The 25,537-nt window shown below is 38.2% G+C and overlaps 1 protein-coding gene across 4 annotated transcripts in view; it reads right to left on the bottom strand.

Annotated features, from left to right (window-relative positions):
• Window positions 1–1,517: 1,517 nt before the first annotated feature.
• Window positions 1,518–25,537, bottom strand: part of LOC145764649 (epidermal growth factor receptor-like) — a 46,149-nt gene continuing 22,129 nt past the window's right edge. For 2 of the 4 annotated variants that reach the window (XM_082576289.1, XM_082576287.1), the window contains exons 14-31: window positions 24,804–25,005; window positions 24,353–24,439; window positions 22,815–22,925; window positions 21,279–21,366; window positions 19,272–19,384; window positions 18,560–18,698; window positions 17,072–17,236; window positions 16,840–16,926; window positions 15,608–15,799; window positions 15,262–15,417; window positions 13,498–13,620; window positions 13,078–13,177; window positions 11,641–11,738; window positions 10,303–10,449; window positions 6,449–6,704; window positions 5,952–6,026; window positions 5,521–5,610; window positions 1,518–4,339 (exon numbers count right to left, since the gene is read on the bottom strand). In XM_082576289.1, coding sequence (XP_082432415.1) covers window positions 3,780–4,339; window positions 5,521–5,610; window positions 5,952–6,026; window positions 6,449–6,704; window positions 10,303–10,449; window positions 11,641–11,738; window positions 13,078–13,177; window positions 13,498–13,620; window positions 15,262–15,417; window positions 15,608–15,799; window positions 16,840–16,926; window positions 17,072–17,236; window positions 18,560–18,698; window positions 19,272–19,384; window positions 21,279–21,366; window positions 22,815–22,925; window positions 24,353–24,439; window positions 24,804–25,005 — 2,789 coding nt within the window. In that variant the 3' untranslated portion in view covers window positions 1,518–3,779. The remainder of the gene's footprint in view (window positions 4,340–5,520; window positions 5,611–5,951; window positions 6,027–6,448; window positions 6,705–10,302; window positions 10,450–11,640; window positions 11,739–13,077; window positions 13,178–13,497; window positions 13,621–15,261; window positions 15,418–15,607; window positions 15,800–16,839; window positions 16,927–17,071; window positions 17,237–18,559; window positions 18,699–19,271; window positions 19,385–21,278; window positions 21,367–22,814; window positions 22,926–24,352; window positions 24,440–24,803; window positions 25,006–25,537) is intronic. The other 2 variants (XM_082576290.1, XM_082576288.1) reach the window with 2 other exon arrangements.

Raw genomic sequence — 25,537 nt, 5'->3', positions numbered from 1 at the left:
CTAAACCATCACAGCACCCTTAGAATAGTGATACCTTTCAGAGTAAACGTTTTAAGGCATGTTTTTGAAATACAATTAACACACCAATACCATCCAGCGCGGCTGTGGAACGCATGTTTTCGCTTGGAAAGGACATTATGCGTCCCAAACGCAGCAGATTGTCAGACAAACGTATTAAAATGCTTATGTTTCTACAAGGAAATAACTAAAAGCTTTGAGCTTGGGGGGCCCCCAAGCCCCCTCCGGCAACTACGGGCCTGTTGTAGCCTACGTACACCATCAAAAAGGCCCATGCTGATCTAAATGCCCTTGATTTCGGAAAAGATCCGCTTGAGCTCAAAAATTACATTAAGAAGCGATTGGACAAAAACGATGTGAAACAAATTATGGAGCTACAAAGACAAGACATTTCACCAGCGCTTTATGCAAAACTGCAGAAGTGTCTGTGGAGCGCTCATTTTCCTTACTAGTCATTTTTACGTCCAAATCGTAACTTCAAAGACTCTAACATTCCACACTACATGAAACTGTACTACAACAGTGGTTTAAAATAAAAATGGATGTGTATTACTATTATGTTTTACTCTTTAGTTCCGTGAGTGACGTTGTTCGCATGTAAAAATAAACGATTTTCACATAAAGTCATATTTTCCAAAAAATAAAGTCATATTATTGATTTTTTAAGGTCGTATAAAAATGGCCCTAGTGATTACGCTACCGGTACTCGTGAAAGCTTTAATTGAACCAAGTGCTCGCATTTTTTTTCGTAGGACGCACTTATTTTAATTATTGATGACACAGATATTTTGTTTATCTTTATCCTGCATTGCGGGAAAGCGGACTTGAGCGCTATGCATCGGTGTACGCCTTCCGACGTACACCTGACCCACGTTGCAGCCGACGGCAATGTCTGTTTCCGGTTGTCTACTTTACTTATGACTTAAATTTGGTAGCCTACTACCCATTACTCGAAATCGATCACTAGGTAGAGGCAATTATCGTTAAGTTTCTTGCCCAGAGAAACAACAGTAAGTGCGGGTGGCTGGAGTCGAACATGCAGGCTCTCGACTGCGAGCCCAACGCGCTAACCACTCGGCCACGGCTGCCGATATGTTGTAGCCTATGTGATAGTATGACCAAAAATCTATGATCAACGAGTTAATTTAATGTTTCTCTAAATTTTATCAAAAATTAATAAAAAGAAATCCCTGATTTCGTTGCAGGCAGTGATGGCAAATCTGCCAGTGCTTAGGCTACTAGGCTGTTAACTAACTTCCAGAGGGTAGCCTACTTTTGAACCGGCCAGAAATCTTTCTATCATTTTCTTTTAGATTGCCTTGGGAGAGAGGTCCAGGGTTCTTGTGGGCACCGGGTCCATATTATTCTTTGAACAGTCATGATGTTAACTTTTGCTCAAACTTCTGACTCGTGCTAACTTAGATTAGACATCACAAACTAGCTACAAATACATGCATCTAAAAATCTCATCTTTTTTTGACAAGCAAACATTCCATAAGGAATCTATATTTCCTGTGATATTACCTGATTTGAATAAAGATTTCTCTCAAAACAACTTGATCATTTTCGTTGCACTGCATCAACAAAGTAAAATTCACTTTCCAAGTCAATTTGGTTCACCGCGTTTACAACAATCAGGCATCGACACTTCTTTCCTCGCGATTTACAGTAAAAACGAAAACTTCTTTGCCCGTTGAACGACGTCATATGCAAGAAGTGAAACACCTTCACAAGTCGACAACAAAATAAACAAAAGAAAAAGGTGACATTGATTCACTTATAAACAGCTCATGTCATAACAATTGTAACTATAGAAATAATCAAAGCAGGCTGCCATTGGTTGACCGATCCGTTTGCTCCATCGAATAAAGTCAGCTAACAACACAATTCATGAAAAATAACGTCAGAAACGAAAAAGTTAAGTTCGAAAAAAACTAGCCTACGTAAGAATCAATCTTCGTTTTGTACAAAAGATACATTCACTGGTAAGATGAAGCTGCTAAAAGCCACAAAGCAAAATGATAACTTTTTTATCAATGATTATCTTGATTTATGGACAGCTTGCTCAACGAACCTTCCTTGTAATGATTTCCGTCAACAAAAACTTTGAAATTTTAGGCAACAAAAAGAAAGATAGACTAAATATAAACGATTTATCACAAGCAAACCAGCGAATGTATTTCTCAGCGATAAAAATATTCTTAATTTTTTTAGAAATTAATGTACGTTATGTTTACTTTCTAATTCATCGAGTAAACACTGCGGCCACTGCTAGAAAAGCAAATAATTTTGATAAAGAATTAAACTTTTTAAGCATTAAAATTCAGGGTTGGCAACGAGAGTAGCAATTAACTGGAGGTTGGCCTTGGTTCTGTCACGTTTCCTCATTTATAATTGACTAGAAAATAAATTCGTGATGTTGAAGAATACATTGCTATAAAATGTTTTTATGTGGAGAAAAATCGATTATTTCAAACTAAAAACTTCGGGTGAAAAAAATCTTTCAACCGACATTTCTAATTGAAAAAAGTAGAATAAAATATGATAATTTCACTTCAGTAAATTGATCTATTTCACTTTTTAAGTTCATTTTAAGTAGAGATCAACGATTGGTGATAATATACGACAATGAAACACTTGGCTAAATTAAGTGATATGGTACTATTTAATTAAAAACAAAAATGGGTGACACCTGACCTTAATTGTGAAACAAAGATGCATTTCATCTGTGGTGTGATCTTACAAAAAATATACACAAATTCATGGTTTAATGAACTTGAAAATAGACAAAAGATTCATTTCAAAAATGACGATTTCAGAAAGTTATGTGCACACGCAGTTATGGTATTTAGAGAAAGAATCGCAAAAAAATTCGATCACAATGGGAACCATAAATGCTAAGAGCAGAAAATTTTAATGCCGTTGATTTGCCGTTTAAAATCTTCAGTGATATTCTCACCATGATTTAAAAAGCGCACTCAAGATCGTAATTGGGACGTACAGATTAGGACCAAAGAAGTCAGCTAAACCAGCCCGGAATTCACTCCAATTGTCTTTCAAATTCAACACCAAATCCACAAGTCTTCTAGAACTTATAGCTGTTTCATTTGTACATAAATCTAACGCCAGTAAACTATAAATTATTGGACAAAAGATTGATTATGTAATTGGGTTGTTATTTCTGTGTTGCATCGTTTCGCAAAAATTAGGAACAAAATGCTTTCATTATTATGATCAGATATATAATAGGCGCTGTTACATAATATGAACGTGTCATGATGAAAACAAACGTGAAAGTGATCGAATTTTGTGATATAAACTATACTGGCAACAACTTAAACTTTGTTGTACGCAAAAATGGATGCGTTATTGTATCTACACAAAAGGCATAACACTATTAGAAGCTCCGACGAATAACCGAAAATTGGAAAATAGTTCGGGGGCAATATCTCCAGGCTACAATCAATGAAAAAATGACTGGATTGCCGACTGGGTCGTAGCCTGTTGGTACTATTTACATAAAAACGAGCGACTCCAAAAGAAAAAGAACTAAAATTCCGTGCTGTTGTACACTATGAAATCAACTTGCGAAAAACAACCCAACTTTGTGACGACTTCATAAATGGAAGTAATAGAGATCGCGAAAACATACCGCAATTGCGGTAACAGTAACGCTGCAAAGCATTGCGTTGGGAACACAAAACGCGTGTAGTCTGTGAAACGTAAAAATGGCACGTAACAAACTGGTTCGCTTTTCGCTATCATACCTTTTCGTTAGGACTAGTCCTTTCTGACTGCGTTGTGTTATTCGATGACGTAGTGTTCAGAAACATGTACTCAGGATTGTTGAGAGCTGTCTTAGGCGACCGACTTGCCGACGAGCCGTCAGATGAGGTCGACAACAGTTTGTCTCCATGGCCGGGGAGGCCATTTTGAGGCGTTTGATTGGGCCGGAATTGTATATTAGGATCATTGTACCGCTGGTTGTCGCCGCCCGAAGACCGGGACGATTCTTTCCGTTGTCCGCGATTACCCGTGTTTCCGCGGGAAAGAAGGGACTGAGAGTCTTCGCCGATGCCGCTGTCGGTGGCCATGTATTCCTCGTTTGCAAACACAGTAGGATGGTTATGGTTCTCTTCACCGGCGGTGTTCACGTAATCATTCTCGGGTTGGGTCAGGTAAGACGCCAGATGGCCGTAGTCCTGTTCAGGGCTTTGCGAAGGGACCCCGCTGGACGGGGGGCTGTCAACGTAGGTGTCATTGATCAAGGACACAGACTGGTCCACGGTGGGATGAAGATCTCCTTCGGGATCAAGGTAAACTGAATTAGAGAAGACAGGAAAAAGAAAATGAATTGAGTCATGCAGATGCAGGTGCAGTTCATTCCAATTACAAGGTGACACCAACAAATAATGATCAATCACGTCACTATGTCGTTTTCTGACCAGAAAACGACGTGTTTCGTGACTGCTTGCAACCGATTCGGTGAAGATGAATTAAGGATACTTCTTCACAGCATGTGCTTAAAATATACTGAATGAAGAAAATCAACATTTTAATGCGTTTTCAGCAACAAAAGTTCCAGAAAAAGACTTTTGTAGTTTGACTTTTGCAATTTTACCAACACACAGTCTCACACACGTAAAAACTGGGAACAAGAGTTATGTGTCACCTGCAGTTTCTTGCCAAAACATTCATTAGACGCAAACTTTTCAATTAGATTCTATTTAAATGAGCTTCGATTGAGTTTTGCAAGTTTAGTTTATCTTCTATTTTATTTGAATACCTTGTGCCTGATGCTTGCCTTGGCAAGAAAACTTTTTCAGTAGCGCATAACGTTCAGTTTTTACTGTTCTTGTTACCGACTCTGCCATGACTCACCGAGCACATTTATTTACAACGGCTGCATCATCCTATTTCTGGAATACACACACACATTGACTGACTACACAGTACACACACATGCACAGTTGCACACAGAATCAAGCAACAACTGTTCAAAGTTATGAAGAATGAACGTTGTTTCAAGGGAAAGATAGCGCGGTTGACAATCCTATTTCCTTGTAAAACTAGGGAAAGATCAACCACAACAAAAATATATCTAGTAACCATGCGCATGCCCGTGTGACAATCATGTATGATAACAGATTTTTGAAATTAAAATTGAGTATGACGTAATTCAAGCACTTTATGACGTCGACAAGTACAAAAATATACTTTGTTTTACAACACAAGCTTATTATTCTGGATGGAAATAAACGAAGGCTTAATGCTAAACATAAAAAATCGAACTGATTCAGAAAAAAAAACTCTTTCTATGAAGTTGCAAGCTATTAAATGACACAGAAAGAAAAAAATGAATCACTGATTTAGTTTCGATCGTATTTAAATCTTGCGCAAAATTTATGTCTCTATCTAATAAAAACTTTTTCTTTAGCTTTATCCTCAAATAACGTAATTGACAGGTCGTTGGTTTGATAAGTGTTTGCATAGCAATACTACCTGGTGCTTTGTTAGGAGCTGGAAGAAGGTATTGCTCTTCATCGTACATCTGTGACCGCTCGCCATCTTGTTGCGAATGTTTCTTAAGGTCTGAATATTAAAAAAAATAATACCCTTGAAAATTGACATATCCCATAAACAAGAGAGTCCTTGAATTTCTGTTCCAGCAAATAAATGGATTAGGGAAATTTTCGTAAAAATCGATAAATGGCTCTTTATATCTCGAAAACTGGCGCCAGATAATTCCATCTGGAATTGATGAAGCAATTAATCGATTAATTATTTTTTTAAGATGATAGAAGAAATTAGTTATAAAAAAATACGTATTGCTGATGACAACAGTGTTGTAACACTAACAGTAACACGTAGCATCAACGTGTGGTAGCAGATAAAACAACGTTATTGCAGTGTTTCTATATGCTCTCGCTTACGGTTCGTCCTGGGATTTGTGGGGTCTTCCGTGTATCGCTGCGTTTCTTCGGAGTCCTTTCTGTTGTTGCTTTCTGCTGCGCGTAGAAAGTAACTCAGTTAGCTCAGAGACATCAGTGCCAAAAAAAAGAGATATTGTTTTTTTTTTCTTTTCTAAATTTGTCTTCATGCTTTTGCCCTGTGGCTGAAGATATAGTAAACGGAAAGGTAAGAAAGCCAATCTTCGTGTCCATTTTCAGACATGCCATTAAGTGGTCAGCCAAAGACACAGCTGTATGCTATTAAGCAGTGCTGAACGGGCGCCCTTTCTGACGTTGTAAAAGGGCTCTCACCACTCGGCTATGCAGATAATAACGTGAGTTACGTGACACACAAAAACGGACATCAAAATAGAGCGACTTGTCTGATTTTATGCGATACGAACAGAATGTGCCGAGCAACATGCAGAAGTGGCTCAAGTATAGATTTTATCCCGTCACAACCCAGAGAAATAACTCACCCAGTAAATCATTGCGGTTGAAACTTTTCGCTGCACTTCCCGTGTCTGCAAACACGTCATCTTGGTCAAAGTTGGAGTTTCCACGAAGCATTGTGTCCATCTCGTTGTCACGTGGTCTGTCTGTGGATGTGGACGAGGCGACCTGGGGATCAACGTTCGCGGATGGTGTGCTCCGAGAGAACAATCGTTCCGGACCACTGGTGGGAGGATGACTGTTTTGAAGGCTGGTTACAGCCGCTTGGTTGGCATACATAGGCTGAAAAAAGCTTGAGTTTAAATCGATAAATGGCTTACATCGATAAAGGATGAAAGTCTGCAGCAAATGAAAAAAGACTACATGTCTTTTGATCCAGCTAAATTAGATGAGGTCTTTCTGAGGAAAAAGCAATAAATAAATGACACACATTTGCACCCAAAATTATTATTTTGGTAAGCTGGGTCTGCTGCAGTGCGTGTCGTGGAGGATTGGAATAATCAAGACGTTGATTTATTACAGGCAAAAAGTACAAGAACCAAAACAAAGCAAAGTAGCCTACTCCATTATTACAACAGTGGATAACTTAGACAGGTTCAACTAAGTGAACTACTGCAGCAGTAATCATGTAAAATTGTTAGGTTCGAGCAGAATCTTTTTTAAGGTTATGTCTCCGAAGAGCAAATTGTAGATTCACTCAACAGTTCGATTAGAAGGTTAAGACCCACCAACATTTCCATGCAATAATACGGTAGAGAATTTTTTTTTTTCAAGAATAAAACTGTGTAATGTGTATGCATCGATCAAACACATACTGCTGTTATTTTTTGTTAAAAAAGCAATTAAGATACCGACAGTAATGTCGTTACATCCGCAATGCTTTAGTTGAGATTTGGAAAAATCCCGAAAGATAGAACAATAATTTTCGTGACAAATTTTCACCGCCCACAAATCCACTTCCTGTGCAGATTGCGGTGGAAGATTGTGATAAAAAATGTAAAGAAAAATGTTGAAATACGCGAGAAAAAAAATCAAGACTAACCGATCATGTAAAATTACTAGATTTTCAGGATAAGAAAACACTCAAAACAATTACGGTCAAGATTCACCAACAAATTGTTGGAAATTTTCAACTCTTACGGCCTAAGCCAGGGGTTCTTAACTGCACCGCTTAGGGGTGCACGCACCACTAAGGGGTGCGAGACCTGTGCCTAGGCGGTGCGGGGATGCTGAATTATCAAAGTTTGTTATAATATGACGTAACAAGCAAAGTTGTTTTACCAGGTTTCAACAAAAAATTTTGAACTGTAGGGGACTATTACTTTTCAGCCAATCCTAGGAGGGGGTGCGAGAACCGGTTGGTAATTTCAAGGTGGTGCCGACAAGGCAAAGCAGACAGTTGTAACATTCGAAACTTCGTGTGAAACCTACACCGGTTGCTTTCACACGATAGCGTTGAACGGATGTTTCGTTTTCAAGCCGCACGAGCCACGTGCAGTCAGTTAAATTATTTTGACATTCTTGTCTCTGCAGCATGTGCTTAAGATAAAACTATAAGAGCGCTGCGGAGAGCTGCAGGTTATTATTACTTAATTATTTATGAGCAAGAAATAAACTTGAGCGAAACGATACGGCATTAAGTTTCAACCCAACTTCTCGTGTACGTTTTATTGATCAAACCTTTCAAACTGCCATCAACCCAACTTCTCGTGTATGTTTTATTGATCAAACCGCCATCATGCACAATTACGTGGCGTGATTTAAGGCTAATAAGCCGAAGCTTCATGCATATTTCATAACCTAAACACCGAGTGGAGGAATAAGATCTTGCCAAATTTGAAACTTTGCTTGGGAAAGATTTGGAAACTACATTTTACACTGCAAGTATATACAGGAAAGGGTTTCTTACAGTTGAGTTGCCATAGCTCAACCCAGCCAGCAAATCATTCTTTTTTTTTACATTTGTTTCGATGCAAAAAGATGTGACTTTCTTGCTGGATGATTGATATATAATAAAGGTGTCCAGCGCGGTAAAGTTGTCTTTTTAACATCGTTTTGATTAAAAAAAGATTTACTTCTCCGACTAAAATCCAACAAATTTGAAAGAAAAGGGATGCATTTGAATAATAAATTCCATTTATAGATTACCTTTTTGATGTAGAAAAAGTTAATTTTTATTATGGTGCAAACATACTTTGTATTGAAGTTGAAACAGCCGAAGCAACATTGCAGACACAGCCCATAATATGTGACCGCTTCTGAATGTGTTAATTTGGCAGCACCTAACATTTACCAATTAAAGCAAGTACCTGTGATGCTTTCCGAGACATTGGAGTGTATCTCTCATACTATTGTAATTGAAAATGAGGAACACAAATTAAAAGAACACAGAACATATGAAGAAATGCTTAATGAAATCAACTACGTCATCGAATAAATTATTGTTGTTCACCCCTCAGACGGAAAAATCCGTCATTTTTATATTGATTCAACGTTTGCAGACGTCGCAGACGTTGGATCAATGTAAAAGTGATGGGTTTTGCTGTCTGGGTCTGTGCTTTTACGATTACATCAACGTTTGAAAACGTTGCAAACACGTACAAAATAGCGGTTGCTCATTGCTACTGGGGTGACTTTATAAGAACAGTAACATAATAATGCGCAATTGCGCATTGCATTTATATGAAAACCTACAAAACAAAGTTCTACGTAGCAAAGCATGGTGGATCAGGTAAAGCTTTCAAAGTATTTTCAAAATTGTTTTTTGAATCATGACGTAAAATGTGGTTTTTTCGAGTAGGCATTGTGCATAATGCTGATATGAAAATTGACGCATTTTGACTGAGTTGGCATTTTAAAAAATGGAAAAAGAATTGAAAGAACAACAGCTTCAAAATTTCCATTTTGTCAGCAATGTCGTGATAGGGCTAAGCTGCAAGCATGCAACAAAAGATATGACAAAGTAAATGACTTAAATTGGTCACAAAACGCTACAAAAGGGAAAAGACACAGGATGCTGTATGAGTCGCCAATGGGGTACGCATGGCATTCGTGAGTACTATAGAGCAATGACTTATTCAGCCAACAAATCAGTTCGCTTTTTACACCGATTCGACGTCTGTACACCTTAAATTGGTGGAAAAGAACGTATTTGAAATATATGGTTTTGGCGCCTTTCAAAAGAAAAAAGAAACAATCTTGTCAAACGTGAGATTGCATTGAATCAAGATGACCTGAGTTTACATCCGGTCGGAAGTTTCAGTGAGTCAAAGAAAAACGTGTGACGTTTGGCAACATTGGGGAGATTAAAAAGTGTTTTGAATGAACGGAAATGTTTAAGATTGGTGTTAACGGCGCACATCAGAAGACAGCGTGAATTCAATCGTTGTTTCGATTGAATCAACGTCGCAAACGTTCAATCAATGTAAAAGGGATGGTTTGCTGGCTGAAGTAAAAGTTTCCTACGATGACCACCTTTTCAATGCCAACGTTTCGCGTCAGCCGTTACCGACTTATTGCCTCAAATGATGGAAACAAGCGATGTCTACTTGGCCAATCAACAAAAGACAAAACCGAAACAAACTAAAAAATTATTGTCAAAATACCAAGTATAAAAAAGTCAGACTATTGCGTAAAAAATTTTTAAACCAAATTCTAAGTTCGCCACAAATCTGTTGCTACTAAATGCTACAACATTTCTACAACTACAGCGTCAAAAAAATGCAACAAAGAGAGAGTGTGATTAACAATTAAAAATATCAATTATACCTATAGTAGAATAAAAACTAACAAAAAGTCACACTGCTCAGCACTATTTTTGGTGCACGAAAGTCAGAAAAGAAAATCAGCAGTTTCTCCAAAGGCATATTGATTTTCTCACCTGTCCGTTATTTTCAGGTCGTAAAAGATATTGGTCAGGTTCGTCCGCCATTATAGCGTCATCAATCTTCTCATCTTCCAGAAGCTGTCGGAAGAAGCGGTCCTCATCTGTTGGGTTGGGACTCAACAAGCAGTGGCTAGGATCATCCTGGAAGAGATAGGGTTAAAAATAAGCGAAGCGAAACGTAACAGGACAATCGATTGCAGTTTCATGTGGTTTCATCATTTTCTTATTCAAATAGAGCACGGAATGCATGTCGCATGTGGCGTACCTTTAAACGCGCTGTATTTTTTGTGTAGGTCGCAAGCAAAAGTGGTTCTGTGGATAAGAATAACAGATAGCAGAGATAACCAGAAGCCTTATATCAACTGATATCGTTTCTAACTCAGACAGCAAATCAACGTAAAAACGTTTGATCGCTTTCTGGGAAGGCATCCGCTACGTGCAAGGTAACCAAAGAGAAAAAACATGCTTATCTGGAATATCAGTTACTTGCAGATCCCCAGTAAGCTAATCAGTTCTTTTTGACATTGATTCAACGCTTGCAAACGTTGAATCAATGTCAAAATAGAACTGATTTGCAAGCATGGGTCGTTGAATAGTTTCTCAGACGAATTGCGGATATGACGTCATCGGGCCCCGTTCGAGATCTTGCCAGCAAGACATGAGGATGCCGACCATCGTGATCCATCACTTTTGATCATTTGACGCTTGTTCAACGTGTTCAAACGTCAAACCAACGTCCTTTACATGTTATCTTTGTGGATTAGACTTTTCTTTTCAAGACTGGCTGGCAGTGCACAAACCATGATTTACAAATGCGTGAACTTTTTTTACTTTATTTAGTCGATAGTTGTAAATGAAACATTGAGCAGTTTATACATGAAAGTGACATGGATGGGAAAACGAAAAGCTTTAACTGTCGCTCTACAAACTATCGATACTGAGCAACACGATACTTCGTTTAATGCATTATTCCACCAGAAATAGTGCAGCTGGCAAGTGAATCTAGCAGAAGCTGTTTAACTTACACTAAGCGTTGCTTTCGGGTGAAATATTAATAGAATATTAAAGATAGTATCGTCACATTGCTACCAGTGGAGTACTCACCAATAGGGCAGTGCTTACGGCAGATATTAAGATTTTCTGCTGTATTTGTGAGCTTTTGATTGCGAATCCGTTTGAAAATACTTTTCATTTTACAGTAAAATTTATTGCAGAAGTCATTGATTGGACGAGCTGGACAGCCATTTTGTTATTTTAGGTTTTATTCTGTAACTTACAAAGATTGCACCAATGGTTGGATTAAATGTGACAGCAAAGCAAGGCAACACTTACCTTCATGACGACGTATCGCTTCGGATCAGTGACCATTCTGCTGAATTCAGATACAAGCTCAGAGAAGGGGGGTCGGCACATGCGGTCTACCATCCAACCTGAAACGGAAAAAAAAAATCAAAAAAGTTGGAGACGATGACTCGGAACAAAATCACTTTCATCAGGATTTAATTTGCTTTTAAAATTTTACGAAAAACATTTGAAATAACGAATCTCAAACGTTATATCAACAGTATTATACAAACTAGCGTCAATTATTTTTTGTAAAGTTGGTGATGTGTTACACGTAATGGAACTTTTGTCAAGTCGATGCTAAGTATGATAAAAAAAAAGAATTGCTTCCGTGGAATCTCCCATAATAACGTTCAATATGGACAAACTTTCCGTTTCATAGCAGTGGAAGAAAGTACACATTCTGATGGCAACATCTCTGGTAAAAAATTTCGATTTCGATTTTCGGGCCACAGATAGTGAAGACGATACACAGAAGGAAATGATGTTCTTATAGGTTCTACGCCGCCATAATCAAAAGGAAGACCTTTTTCCTATGCTGCGATGTGGTGAGCTTAAAACCTACAACACACGGAACCGTGTCGCCTCTCACGAACACAGTGCAAAAGTTATCGATGTAACTCAATCGCGAAAGATGACGTTTGTTGTGACAAAGTTGATCGGACAACGCGCGGAAAAAAATGCTGAGTTCGACGTTTTGGAATGAAGACTGCTTTCCAAAACAAAGCACACCAACATATGAATACCTTAAGTGGAAAATTGCGGATATAAATTGCAGAGCGGCTATGCACTTCTAAACGTGACCACAAAAAATAGCTTGAAAAACTGCGCTTAGAATGATTATGTCACAAGCTGGTATCGCTATTTTTGTTCGGCCTTGTCTACAGGCATTTCAGTGAATGCTGTTAAATGCTGAACAATGAGCAAATTGGTTGTTGAATACATTCATTCATAGGAAAGTCATCTCAGACAACAAACTAGCCTTTTCATGCAGACGTTAAAACCATGTGAAAAAGAACTGTTTTTCTGCCTGGAGTTGATTCAACTGGATGTCTTGCAAATTCAAGCATAACAGCAAGTTGTTCGTCTTTTCATTATTGTTTTCTAGTTAGTTAACAAGTGTATGACAAGCACTACAACATTGCCGTGGCCTATATTATGACAATACCGCATGGTATGCTTTGTAGCAGTATGGCAGCTGATTCAACAATTGCTTTGCAGAACCGTCTGTTGCGGCTTCGATTACACTTGAAAGTTTTTTTTTATTAGTTTTTTCCAATATCCCCTTTAGGGAAATTCCATTATGCTACTGTGAGCAAACAAAATTCGTCATTTTTGCACAAATGCAACCTGACGTCAGATCGACGTAAAACGGACGGAGTTTACTGGTTGATAGAAAAAAAACTTCAGTGGGTTTGTACTTACATTTAACCAGCAGCATGTAAATGTCAATGGTTGCAGTCGGCGGTTGAGGGAGACGTTCTCCTCTTTCAAGCAGGGATAAGATTTCAACAGCCCTGACACCCTGCGATAGATCAGGTTTGATCGATTTCACATTAAAATTACATTGGTCAGACAAAAAAGAACTGGTTGAAAGAATGTCTAGCGTCCAATGCTCAAGTGAAGTTAACAGTAGCAAAATCAAATAGATTAAACACGTTTCGTCTTTGACAGCACAATGAGCACATGCTATTTACTATCTTTCGAATAAAGATGATCATATTGAACTGATTATGATGATGATAGGCAGGACGATTGCACGATACCTGTTTTTAGTGACAAAATTTAAACAGGTTTTTGTTAGTTTAAGGTTAAGATGAAAAGAACATTGGAACCACCATTTACCTCGTATGGCCTTGCGCCGTATGTCAATAATTCCCAGCAGGTTACGCCGTAAGCCCAAACATCCGAGAGATGGGAAAATTTTCGCTCAGTGATGCACTCAATCGCAAGCCATTTTATAGGTAACTGAAAAAAAAAAGTCCTTGCACAAAAATTGAGCTACGATTGCTGTCTCGGTTTGTTATCATTCGCTTGATTGCAAGAATTAATTACCAGGACTCACTAGTAGGAGGTTGGCAACTTGAGCCCCACCATTGATATGTTGCGTTTTAACAGGATATTTATGAAAGTAAACCAAATTTGAAAGTCCAATAGGAAAACACAAAAATTTGTAAATGTAGCTTGAACTGGTAATGGATATTTTGTAAACGTGCAATTCCACAAGTGTTAACTATGGCGGATCAAAATTTCAAAACGAATCAATAATTTTTCAATCTTTTGAATAATTTGTTTCAATAGGGAATGGAGAGCACATTATATTAGGTAAAATCTTAACGATTTCTTTAAACCATAACCTGGGAATAGACGACTGGACTCATCAGCAATATTTACACAATATAAGCGCACACGTGCAGCCATCGTAGTAGGAAAAGGAGCCCAATTATATGAAGCTGAAACACGCGTATATTATCAGGTTGCGTGTTGTCACATTATAATGCGCCAAACTCCATATGGTACTTTAAGTGTGCAAGCAGGATGTCATTAGGTGATACGCTACAAGCGACAATAGATTGCTTGCAACGAACCAAAGTAAAAAATGGAAGATAAAAGGTAAAGTACACACAAAAACAGCCTTCCCGTCCAGCTTGTTGATTACCCTTTAACCCGTCTACGTATCAACGAGAAGAGTAGGCAAGAGTGGTTTTAGTCATAAAATGTTCCTAGCTCAGGAACAGCATTTTTTCGCTGGCAAAATCCGTCCTTAGGACGAGCTTTGCAAAGTTGGGTTTTACTCAACGGAACCATGTGGATGAAAAACATCTTGAAACCATATAGCTACACTTGAATCACAAACGGAAACGTCTGTTTTTTCCGGAAAATCTACGTCGGGACAGCACTTTAAATATCATGCTTCAGAAGAAGCTTTCTAGCTGCGTAACATCGGCGATACAGCTGTTGTTGGTTTGGCAACTGTTTAAAGCAGGGTTCTTAACCAGAGATGCGAGACCTGTTCTCAGGGAGTGCGTAAATGCCAAACGATTAGAATTTGTTACAAAATGACGCTAGAAGCCATGTTTGTTTACCGGTCATTTAATTCTGAATTGAAAGTAACTATTACTTCTCAACTACTCTAGGAGAGGGTGGGAGAACTGGGTGGTGAATTCAAGGCGGCGCAAACAAGGGTAAAGAGCCTCTGGTTCAGAGACATTATAACTTCAGAACTAGAAAACATCTTCTAAAGCCGAATACTGGCAGTTTCGTCATTGTTGAATGGAAAACCTTGCCCTTAAAGTGGCCTGAATAATTGCACTGGCCAAGAGTTGAATCACAGTGACTAGATCTTGCCGTTTCTCCGTTAGATGAGCCGATATTTATCTCTTGAAGCTGTTCTTCGCACAAAATGTAACGCAATTCGACAGTGAACAATGCAAAAAATTACGCATGACTAAAGGCACTGTGTTTCGAACGCTCGTGAAAAAGCGCTATTACTACAGCGAACCAGTAGCAATAGGCTGTAACAGATCGTTTTTTCTACACTTGTGAAATAAGTAATGATCATGCTTCTAAAAGCGAAACTCTATAACAAAGCAAAAAAAGAAGCTTTACCTTTCCACCTTCAGCCTGGTAAGTGTCTTCTTTAACGTCAAGCATCTTTGCCAATCCGAAATCGGTTATCTTCACATGATTCGGCGTCTTCACCAGCACGTTTCGAGCAGCGAGGTCCCGATGGACCAAATGCTTCTCTTCGAGATAAAGCATTCCCTGCAACACCAGGTCTCGTTTCTATTTCCGTTTTCTTTTTTAAATTTCGAATTTTTGTTTCCAGTTTTGAGATAATTTGAAGCCAAGAATAACGATGTTTGGGTATTTGTTTACATTAAGTATATATTTGCATATTAGTAGAAGCAAACACATTATTTGCATGCTATAGTATTTAAAACAACATCCAAACCCTGGCAATTTGCAAAAACCAGTTCAACATCTGGCGAGAGTGGATGGTTTCTTGAGTCTTTTCATTGCGAACGTACTCGAGCAGACTACCAAGAGGCATCAGCTGAGTGATGAGGGACACATGCTCCGTCATCCTGATCCCAAGTAGTCGGACCAGGTATCTGCAGTCTACGTAAGCCATCATGTAGGCCTCCTGTTACAAACATGAAAGATCAAATTATTTTTATGTGATATATGGGACTAAAAAATGAAGTGGCTTGAACCGTTGCTTTAATAGGCCTCTCTCACATGTTACTATTACGTCAGGTGTACGATGTCGTTGTATTTGATCAGTTCTGTAACCAATTGTATCGACTTTTTAATGTGGTGTATATAAGTTCGAAAAAAATTACACTTTGTGTGGTAAATCAGCGATATTTTGTCAAACAACCAGCAAACCAAAATCCAACATTGTAAATGTGTCTCATAACATACTTTAGAAACTCTAAAGTGTATAAACAAGCATTACCCGAAGAACTGTGTACCCGATAGCAAAATTAGTCATTTTTACATTGATTTAACGTCCGCAGACGTTAAATCACTGCAAAAATGACTGATTTTGTTGTCTGGGAACTTACATTAAAAAAGCTAAGCGGTTTCACTACAAAACGTTAAAACTACCGAAAGTGTGTTGATTGTTTGCACAAGCCAGACCTTATTTGTGTCTCGATGAAAAACTCATGACCACTTATCGCGCTTAAAACAGCCTTTCAGGGGAATTCAAGCAATGAGAAAAAAAGCAATTTTTCGCCAACTGCCAGTACGAACTGATATGATCGCCCGTTACTGATAAGGCTATTGCTTCATGCATTAGCCAGGCCTTTGAGATTAAAACAATGGTGTTGGTGGAGTCCGACAGCTAAATCCGTCAATTTTACAATGATTGAACGTCTGCAGACGTTGAATCAATGTAAAATTGACTAATTTTGCTGTCTGGGAGGCTGGGCTATTTGAACACAATTTTATTAAGTGTCGTTTTTCTTTGCATGACTTATTTCTATTTGAATACGTTTTTCGGACGATTGATGACGACAACAATAAAATGCAAAAGCGCTGCTTCTTTAAGAACGGCAAGAGCTGCAAGATGCTTAAAGAATCAAAACCATTATTATTTCTTGACGGAATGTTCAATGGCAAAATCTGTCAAGTTTCATGGAAACATTATTGAACTGTAAAACCCAGCAACAAACTCACATCCATTATTTCATTGTTGGCCGCTTGTGTCATTTCCTCTGGAGTTTTCAGCGTCTTCACTGCAACGGCAATTTTCACCTTCTCCCCCTTAAAACCAATAAAGTCAACAAATGCCGTCAAACTTGTCTAAGCGGACGTGACATTGAACCGAACGTGCCAAGAGTAAAATCTACACAGCTGTGTGCAGCAGCATTGTGACTAAACTGTAACAGCAGCAATTTTCACGCTATACCTGAATATTTAGCGGAGTCCAAACGGCTTTGTGCACTTCGCCGAACGCTCCGCTTCCCAAGAGCACACCAATTGCCAGTTCAGAGTCTTTGACGATGCGCAACTGGGCCTGATTTGGTGCGGTCCCGCTTGGCGTAAGCGGCATCTCTTCATCGTCAGTGTTATGCTGAAAATGTTGCGGCATCAATGATAGTAAAAAGGGACTGCATTTGAGGAACGCTCAAACTTCAAAAAAAAATCAGCTCTTGTCCGGCTGGAGTAGGCTACGAGTGAGTCTCAACCCAGACAGCAAAATTCGCCATTTTTAGATTTGATTCACGTCCGCTGACGTTCAATCAATGTAAAAATAACGGATTTTGCTGTTTGGGAAAGGACTTCGAACGAAGTGCGTTTCAAAAGGTGGTTGATGAACTATACAAAACTGACTTTTTGATGAGTTTGCTTCAAAATAATGAACTGACTTCCAATTTGCAAGACAAATCCGTTTCAGCAAAATCACATCGATTCATCGTTCACAAACAACAAAACAACGCATGAATAGGGAAAAATAGAGCTGCTGTTCCAACGCAGGTGACCTCTCATAACAGATTGCGCTGCAACAGCGACACGCATGGCACGGTTTAGCAGCAATAAAAGCACTCGACTTTTCTAAGTCAACAAAGGTAGCAATAATACAATGATCAGGAACATGAACATTCACCTATCAAACCAAAATAATACTTTTATACATCGCCATACGTTGAATAGATGCAAAAAACTTTTTGCAAGTTGGATAGCTAGCTATCTATATTATCTGATCAAATCATGGCAAAACATGGTGGCTCAAAATAACATTCAACAAGGTATTACGATATTAACATAAAATGAAAAATAACCTCTGTATCACCACGCACATTAAAAAGTGACGATTCAAGCGTGAAATGTACATTTAAATGCGCTGCATAGCAGGAGAGCAGCATGTCAAAACAGCTCCCTTTCTCTTTCTCCCAACCTGTCACTCTTTCACATTGTTTGACAAGGTACAGGTACCAACGTTTTGTCTTGCTCAGCGACCGCAAAAACAAGAGCCAGTACTGAATCGTAACCGGTATGCGACATCAGTGGTGGTATGATCTCAAGGGTTTACGTGGCGAAGAGATCCCAAGATGTTTCAAAGTGGGCTACAATTCGTACGTTTAAGAAATAGGGTTCATAATCCGAGTTCAACTCAAACCCAGGCCGAAAATGATTCAAACGTTACATCGCAGTTCAGTGAGATCGCATACCAGATAGCCTCGTGACTTAAGGGGATCGTGCACTGAATCAGGGCCTTATGAATATTTTTAAGTAAAAACCACATTTCCATGACGATTTTCTGGTTCTGGTTCCCAAGTTGTAAAATAAAACCATTTTACATCGTTTTCTAACAAAGCGACTTTTGCTGGGTGGGTTAGTGTGATGTGTAATCAAAACGTGAAAAGCCCAGCGCTTGTTTCAAATTCACACATACCTCGCCAACCATCGTCTCTCCGATGGCTCTTCGCATACGCTTGATGGTGGTTGTATGTCTGTACAGCTTCCAAGCCACAATGACAACAATAATAGCGACAACTATCCCAACCAAAGAGAAGATCAGGGCATAATTTGGCCTAGAATAAAAAAAAGTTATGAAAACCACTTGTGAAATTGGTCTTCTTTACTTTGATTTAACATCAAAACACGTCGAAAGAGACGTCTGAAGACCTTAAATCACTGAAAAAGGACAACTTTGCAAACTGAAAAAAAAACATAGCCAGACCAAAGCTGAAGTTCTAGAATAAATTTCCATCATCATTTGATTGTTTAATTTACATGAAAAAGAGACCGGCAACAAATCATTTTGTCATTTCATTGAGTCAGCTCCGACATAAACAAAATACATTAAAAAAAATGAGCTACTTCAAGTTAAATGGGAAAAAGCAGTTCCACTTTTTCAACATTGAATCACCAAAAAATCATAAATCTAAAGCCATAAAGCTGTAAAAGCAACGTGTTCAAAAAGTGTATATCAAAATTTCAAAAATAGTTTGTACTTGTTCCTGTCATAATGAGTAAATGAAATCAGCCCGCTTCGGAAACTTGTATGATTTATTGATAAAGCTTTCGCCGCCGTGAAAGCGGCTTCTTCAGTAACTGGAAAAGCAAGAGCAATTGAAATCATAAAAATTAACTGTCATAATCACCCAGGGATATGGTAGCATTCGTACGCCCCACTGTTGTTTACTGAACTGCATCCATCTGGGCATTCCTTACCAAGGTTGTCTGCTGAGCACACCGAGCATTTTCGTCCAAGGTACTACAACAACAAATACAGTCAGAAAAATTTACTTTTTACGTTTTCAACATCGCTTGATGATGAAACGATACAAAAATAGCAACTATGCCTGGCTAGAAAGTAATTTGAGCCGGGTGACTTCACCGCAAGATTCAATAATGCTTTTTGCGTTAATAGCGTAACGTCTTAAGACCTTAATTTAATGTTGAAAGCTAAAGGGACTCAATTTATACGATCTGCTTCAAATTTTAAAGTTTTTTTACTCTTTGAGTCTTTTTCACCTAGCAGACAACACTGAAACTCAAAGGAAAAAAATTCTGACGGAAAAATTTTATTTTTTTGCGTGTCTGACTCATTGGCGTTGATCACTGCCTACCCCACGGCATTGATCAGTCGTGGAAAGGAAATGACGACTATCATGTGTTAACAGTTAACGTAACTAACAACAACTTAAATCGCGTCTTGTAGAAAATTGTGGTCATTTTGATGCCAAATGTCAAATGAAAAACTTCCTGACAATAAACACGGTGAACTTAAGTGACAGAAAACGGAGTGGTTTGAAAACTACGAGTTCAAAAGAAAGTGCAGCAAGCTGTTAACATCTGTCAGCAGTGTGTCACCATTAAGTAGCATTAGTCAGCAAAGAACATGTGACATAAAATTAATTCAATTAAGACTTGGCTTTCTTTAAATTGTTTACTACTTGCCAAGCCGACAGCTTGTACCGCCTCAAGGTTCAACAGAGGCTCGCTAACTGCTACTTAAACAAGATTCAGCGACTTGGTTGTGGTAGAATATGATCAACAACTGAGAAGTAATTGCATTGCATGGAAAAGCGCAAGGGTTAATTTAAATTCTTATCGAATTACAACAAAGCTTAAACCGGAAAAACTGGGCTTCGTTCAGCTATTTTTGGTAGCAATTCACGAAAACTCACACCATCTTCGCAACTAGCTTTATTGTGCATCGTGAGTTCTCAACTGAAACCTGGTAGCGACTTATAAAATTAAAAATGATTCTTTTCTTAATTGTTTCCTAAATTCAAGCTTGAATTCTTTACAAAGAAGGGTAAAAGTCTGAACCAGAAAGTTTCGAGCACGTTTCGCCGACCAAGGTTCTTGGAAGCCTTGTTGCTCGGCTGTGCCAGTTTAAAAATAGACTGTCACTCTACCGTGTTCAAACAGCAGAGACACGCTAAATACATACAAGGGCAACTAACTTCAACCAAAATCATAAACTCGTAACGTGCGGAAACAATACAGTTTATAGCTGGTGCGTACAGATGGGTCACACCAGCGGTCAGAAGCTCTTAAAGTTGTCAAAGTCAAGCGTGTCCTGTTGTTTTTGGTGTTTTTTAAACAAATTACTTATTCATAAACTCATGGGCATTGTATAGTTAAATCATGATAAGCTAAAAAGAAGACTTTATTTCCAGAGCAACCTTAAACAGACCTGCATGAAATGTGTAGGTTGGAAAAGTGGCGAGAATTTTTTGAAAGTATCAAAAAAGATGACATCATCGAAAATTACTACCGTAACTAAAACCAAGACCAACAAAAACCGCACACCTAAAAAATAGACGCTATGGTCTTTGCCGCACATAATCACAATGACGCAATTGAAATCATGTTAAATAATTGAGGTTAATACAGTTTTCAGGAGGAGTGAATGCGTGGCATACGAGATGATTTGAGTAGGCCACGGTGCATGTCATTCCAATGACTGCTAGTTCTCTAATACGAGCACAATAGCATCATTCTATGCTGTACCTTGAATTATTAAAAATTTCGAATATTTTACAGGTAACCATTCGAAAAATTAATCTGTCTATATTTCATATTGTCAATAGCACATGAAACAGCAGTTGAAAGCGAACGAAACTTTAAATATGAAAGTTACTTGCATTATAACTTACCATGTACGTGTTGGTTTCTTCATCGATGTAATGATAACAACTCTTGCAACCGCTTTCCGGATTGTATTCTGGCAGGGACCCGTTGCAGCTGCAGGTTACAAAAGAATCACTTGTCTTTTCGTGAAATTGGACAAATTTACAGCTTTGTAAGCTATCGTTTCTAGCACTAGTTGCTACGTTCATCTGATGAAATTGAAAGTAAAATTAACAACAAACAAGATGGTTTATTGCTTCACTGACGTTTCGCGCACCATGACAATGCGCATCCTCAGAGCGAATAACATACAAAATAAAATTTCACCAGGTTATATAATGCAGTGCGATTAAAGGCAAGAAAAAATAAAACACGCAATATTTTAAAAAATTAGCCAATGATGTGTGAGCGGTTACTTTCCACGTTAAATTACGTAAAAACTTCCAACACTAAACATAAAAATAAACAACAATAAACATAAAAACATATTGTCATGGTGAGCGAAACGTCAGTGAAGCAATAAACCATCTTGTTTGTTGTTAATTTTACTTTCAATTTCATCAGATGAACGTAGCAACTAGTGCTAGAAACGATAATTGTCCTGATGAACACCCAAACTTTTCAGTATTCAGCTTTGTAAGCTGATACTGAGAAATGTAAAATATCCAATATACCTCAATTAAGATTTCTAAGCGTAGCGAGTGATTAATTCAGTTTTTGACTATTTTTTCAAACCAAATTCGCCAATATATGAGCGTGAGGGGGTGACACCTCTCTACTTCTACCACAAAGGTACAGGTTAACCTTTAAGCTAGGTAACACCAAAAAATGTAATGATAGATTTTCTTTCCTGTGCTAAGCAGTAGAAATCACTTTGGGTAATATTTTAAAACCATGTAGGATAGGTTAATTTTGCTACCCGGGTGTGGGCTACACAAAATGCTCTGCCAGCTTGCATTGATTCAATGTCTGGAGTCGTTGAATCAAGGTAAGAAAGGACTGACTTGCTGGCTAGGATCGCAAATCTACATAACATCGGCACAATGCATAACTTAAACCAGTCCATGACATATCTCTTTAGTTTGAATATCTCTTATTTGATTTTCTAGTCGAAATATGTAGGAACAAACTTCATCAGTAAACCGCCAATCTTAAATTGCAGTAAACTGAAGTGTCGCACAAAAAACGAAATGTCAGAATACGATCTTAAAAGGAGATGATCAACCATAATGAAGAGTAGTCGAAAAAACCTCAAACGGTCCACGAAATACCATACAAAGACTAAACGGAAACTCAAGTTTATGACTGTGCTAAGTGTGCTTGGATAAATGTTCAAAAAAACGTTACAATCGATTACAAGATACGTTGTTAAAGGCATCACAAGCCTTCCTACTATTCACGATCTCTTCTTAATTCATTGCATAAAACTCCACCGTGAAAGGGTTCCTGATACATTGCGTCATGAGTTACAGCAATCATGGCCTTTTCGTATGCCACGCAGCAATATATACAAATCCTAAAAGTCTCACATTTTTTGCTAAAAAAGATCACACTTTACTTACCCTCCATCAGTGCAACCTTTTGCACATGGCATGCAAGTGGCATTAAAACCCATGTACTGGCTTTGTGAGCAAGACCGGACGCACGTACCATTGAACTTCGCATTGCGGCATCTATAAACCATTAAAACAAGTTGTTTCACGGTTAAAAAGATTAATCTCATGACGAGTGGGGATTATAACACTGCATAGAATGCGATGCATGCGCAACAACATCAAGGCTTGTCTGTAAGATAGCGAATTAAAGTATGCGGTTGAACGTGATCCAGCTTGCTTAAGCTGCTCGGAAATAAAGTATTAATTTATTAGAAAACAAAAATCACCAATTTGACAAATAAATATTTGATACGATCTTTGAATTTTGACAAGTCAGTTACAGCGTAACTTACGTTGCTAGCTAATTATACTCAAGCAAAAATATATATAATAAAAGAAAATATAAAGCCTAGCCCTACAAAGAGATTGAGTGTCATTGTTCTCTCTGCAACAAATACTTATTTTAGCAACACATCGTGTATAAAGTGTCATTAGAATAAAAACAAGTAAGCAGGAATAAATACAACATGTTTATATCACAAAAAAAGTTTAAAAATACAAGTAAAAAAGTCTTCTCCACTTCGAGCACTTTACAAAACGCTGCATGGCCTTCAAACCAGGTGGCACTGCAAAGCGGAAAACGTATCACCTACGCTTCGACAGGTAGCAATTAGCAACAGGTAAAATAGACGGTGTGTGATGGTGCACATTCAAGTCCTACACCGCCTTGAGAAACCACGTTATTTAGATTTGCAACAAAAATTACATGGTGTTGCATTGGTTCGAACCTTTTCCAACGAGCAAAGCGATTAAAACCGTTGAATCAGTGTGAAAAAAACACCCTGATCTGCTGACTGGGTGACACCCAATATCGTTGTGCAATGGCATGTGATGGCACACAGAAAAAACGATACCAATTTTGTCATCGTTGCAAGCTTCATTATCTGTCTTTTGCACCATGTGATTTTAGCTAATTAAAAATATGTGAAATCCATACAAACTATTGCTATGAAATGCTTCCTTTTACTTCTGCTCATTTGTTGGAAGCGCAGAGATATCATAGTTTTGTTGAAATAAAAACTGGTAATCCAAGACATTATATTACATTTTACAAGAGTGGAGAAAAAACTATCACAAGCACTGCTGCTTAAATTACAACTGTTTATTCAAAACAATAGGTAATAATCAAATTGTTGTGCAAAGCAAAGGTTTGACTGTAATTTCTTGTCAACCGAAAGTGATACGGAACACCGACAAAACGAGTGAAAAAGCATGTAAGGTATTACGGTAAGCTTCTTTATAAATCGTAGGTTGCTGAAATCAAGAAGAAAATTCTCTCAATGAGAAGACCGGAAGTAACTTCCTGCTTTTCAAAGCGGGGAAGTAAGCAGTAGTCAAGGATGTAAGTAAACCTTCTGCGTTTTGATTATTAGCAAAATTCTGCCCCATTGCTCGCAGCAACCTACCATTTACAAATTCGCTTACCGTAAAACAAGCACACTTACCGTCGACAATTTGCTGGTCCAGGGCCGGTACACAAATTGCACTCAGGATGACAGGGAAGGCATTGCTTGTCTTCACTCGCATACACACTAAAGTGGTCAACAATGCGTTAGATACATTTACACAGTTCATGCAGGCCACAAAAATTATTTATGCTGGCGTAAGCAACCAAGTCGGATTATGTTGATGTGACAACACACATACCATTCGTTTCATTTTAGTTAAGGTGTCAACACTGCCAACAGTTTAAAATCTAACCCTATTAATAAGTAATTAAACCGCTTCGTAAAGACATTTCCACACAGACAGTTGAAGAGAATTTTCTTACATATAAGACCATTTAAATAGAGTTCTGTGTTTACTATAGCCTATATGTGCATTGTACAATGCACGGCTTACATGGTTTCAAGATGACAAGCTTTTCCATTGCATTGTATCCTACTATGTACCTACCCTTTGGTGAATTTGCATTTGCCAACGCAGGTAGTGACGTTGTTGCCTGGATGGATCAGTCCAGTTGTTGAATCCGTAACATAATTTGGTGTGAATAATCCATTGCTTTGAGTGTTATCTTTGTAATTTTCACACTGAACGCATTGCTCCTCTTGGCTTCCCCAGCAGCCTTCGGTTGCATTGCATTGTCTGTGGCAACGAGCTTTAAGAGATGAAAAAACAGTTATCATATTTGCTGATTTTAAGAACAGCAAGAAGATATATATACCACGACATTAGACAGATGGAGTTGTAAATAAGAATCGATTGATTTTTTTTTCTGAGTTGCATTTTTAGCTATCAACCAACATCATCAATATCAACTATCAACATGTTAAAAGTTAGAACAAGAACAGTTTTTATGCAGTGACACTGACATAATATCAATACATACAATCACAACATAAAATGAGTTTAACAAAATGAAAGCATGCAACGTGTTCGATTCGATTGTGTCCACTCAAACAACAGTCATGACAAGACTGGCAATCTGGGGAGGGGGCACGATAAGGTGCCAAAGATCTTTATCAAAGCAGTTCGTCTCGAGGGCTATTTTTGAAGACTGGAAGAACTTAAAGATAAAATTAAGATCAAGTGTGCAAATTATCCGGTTGTTTTTCAGCTTAAGTCTGCAATGAAGTTCAACACAACCATAAAAAACACGATGGCTGCTGTTGCCTTTTCAAGTAAGATTC

Source organism: Aplidium turbinatum, chromosome 2 (assembly GCF_918807975.1).
Source record: "Aplidium turbinatum chromosome 2, kaAplTurb1.1, whole genome shotgun sequence".
In the NCBI taxonomy this organism is placed as follows: domain Eukaryota; kingdom Metazoa; phylum Chordata; class Ascidiacea; order Aplousobranchia; family Polyclinidae; genus Aplidium; species Aplidium turbinatum.
This window is presented reverse-complemented; position numbering and strand designations above follow the sequence as displayed.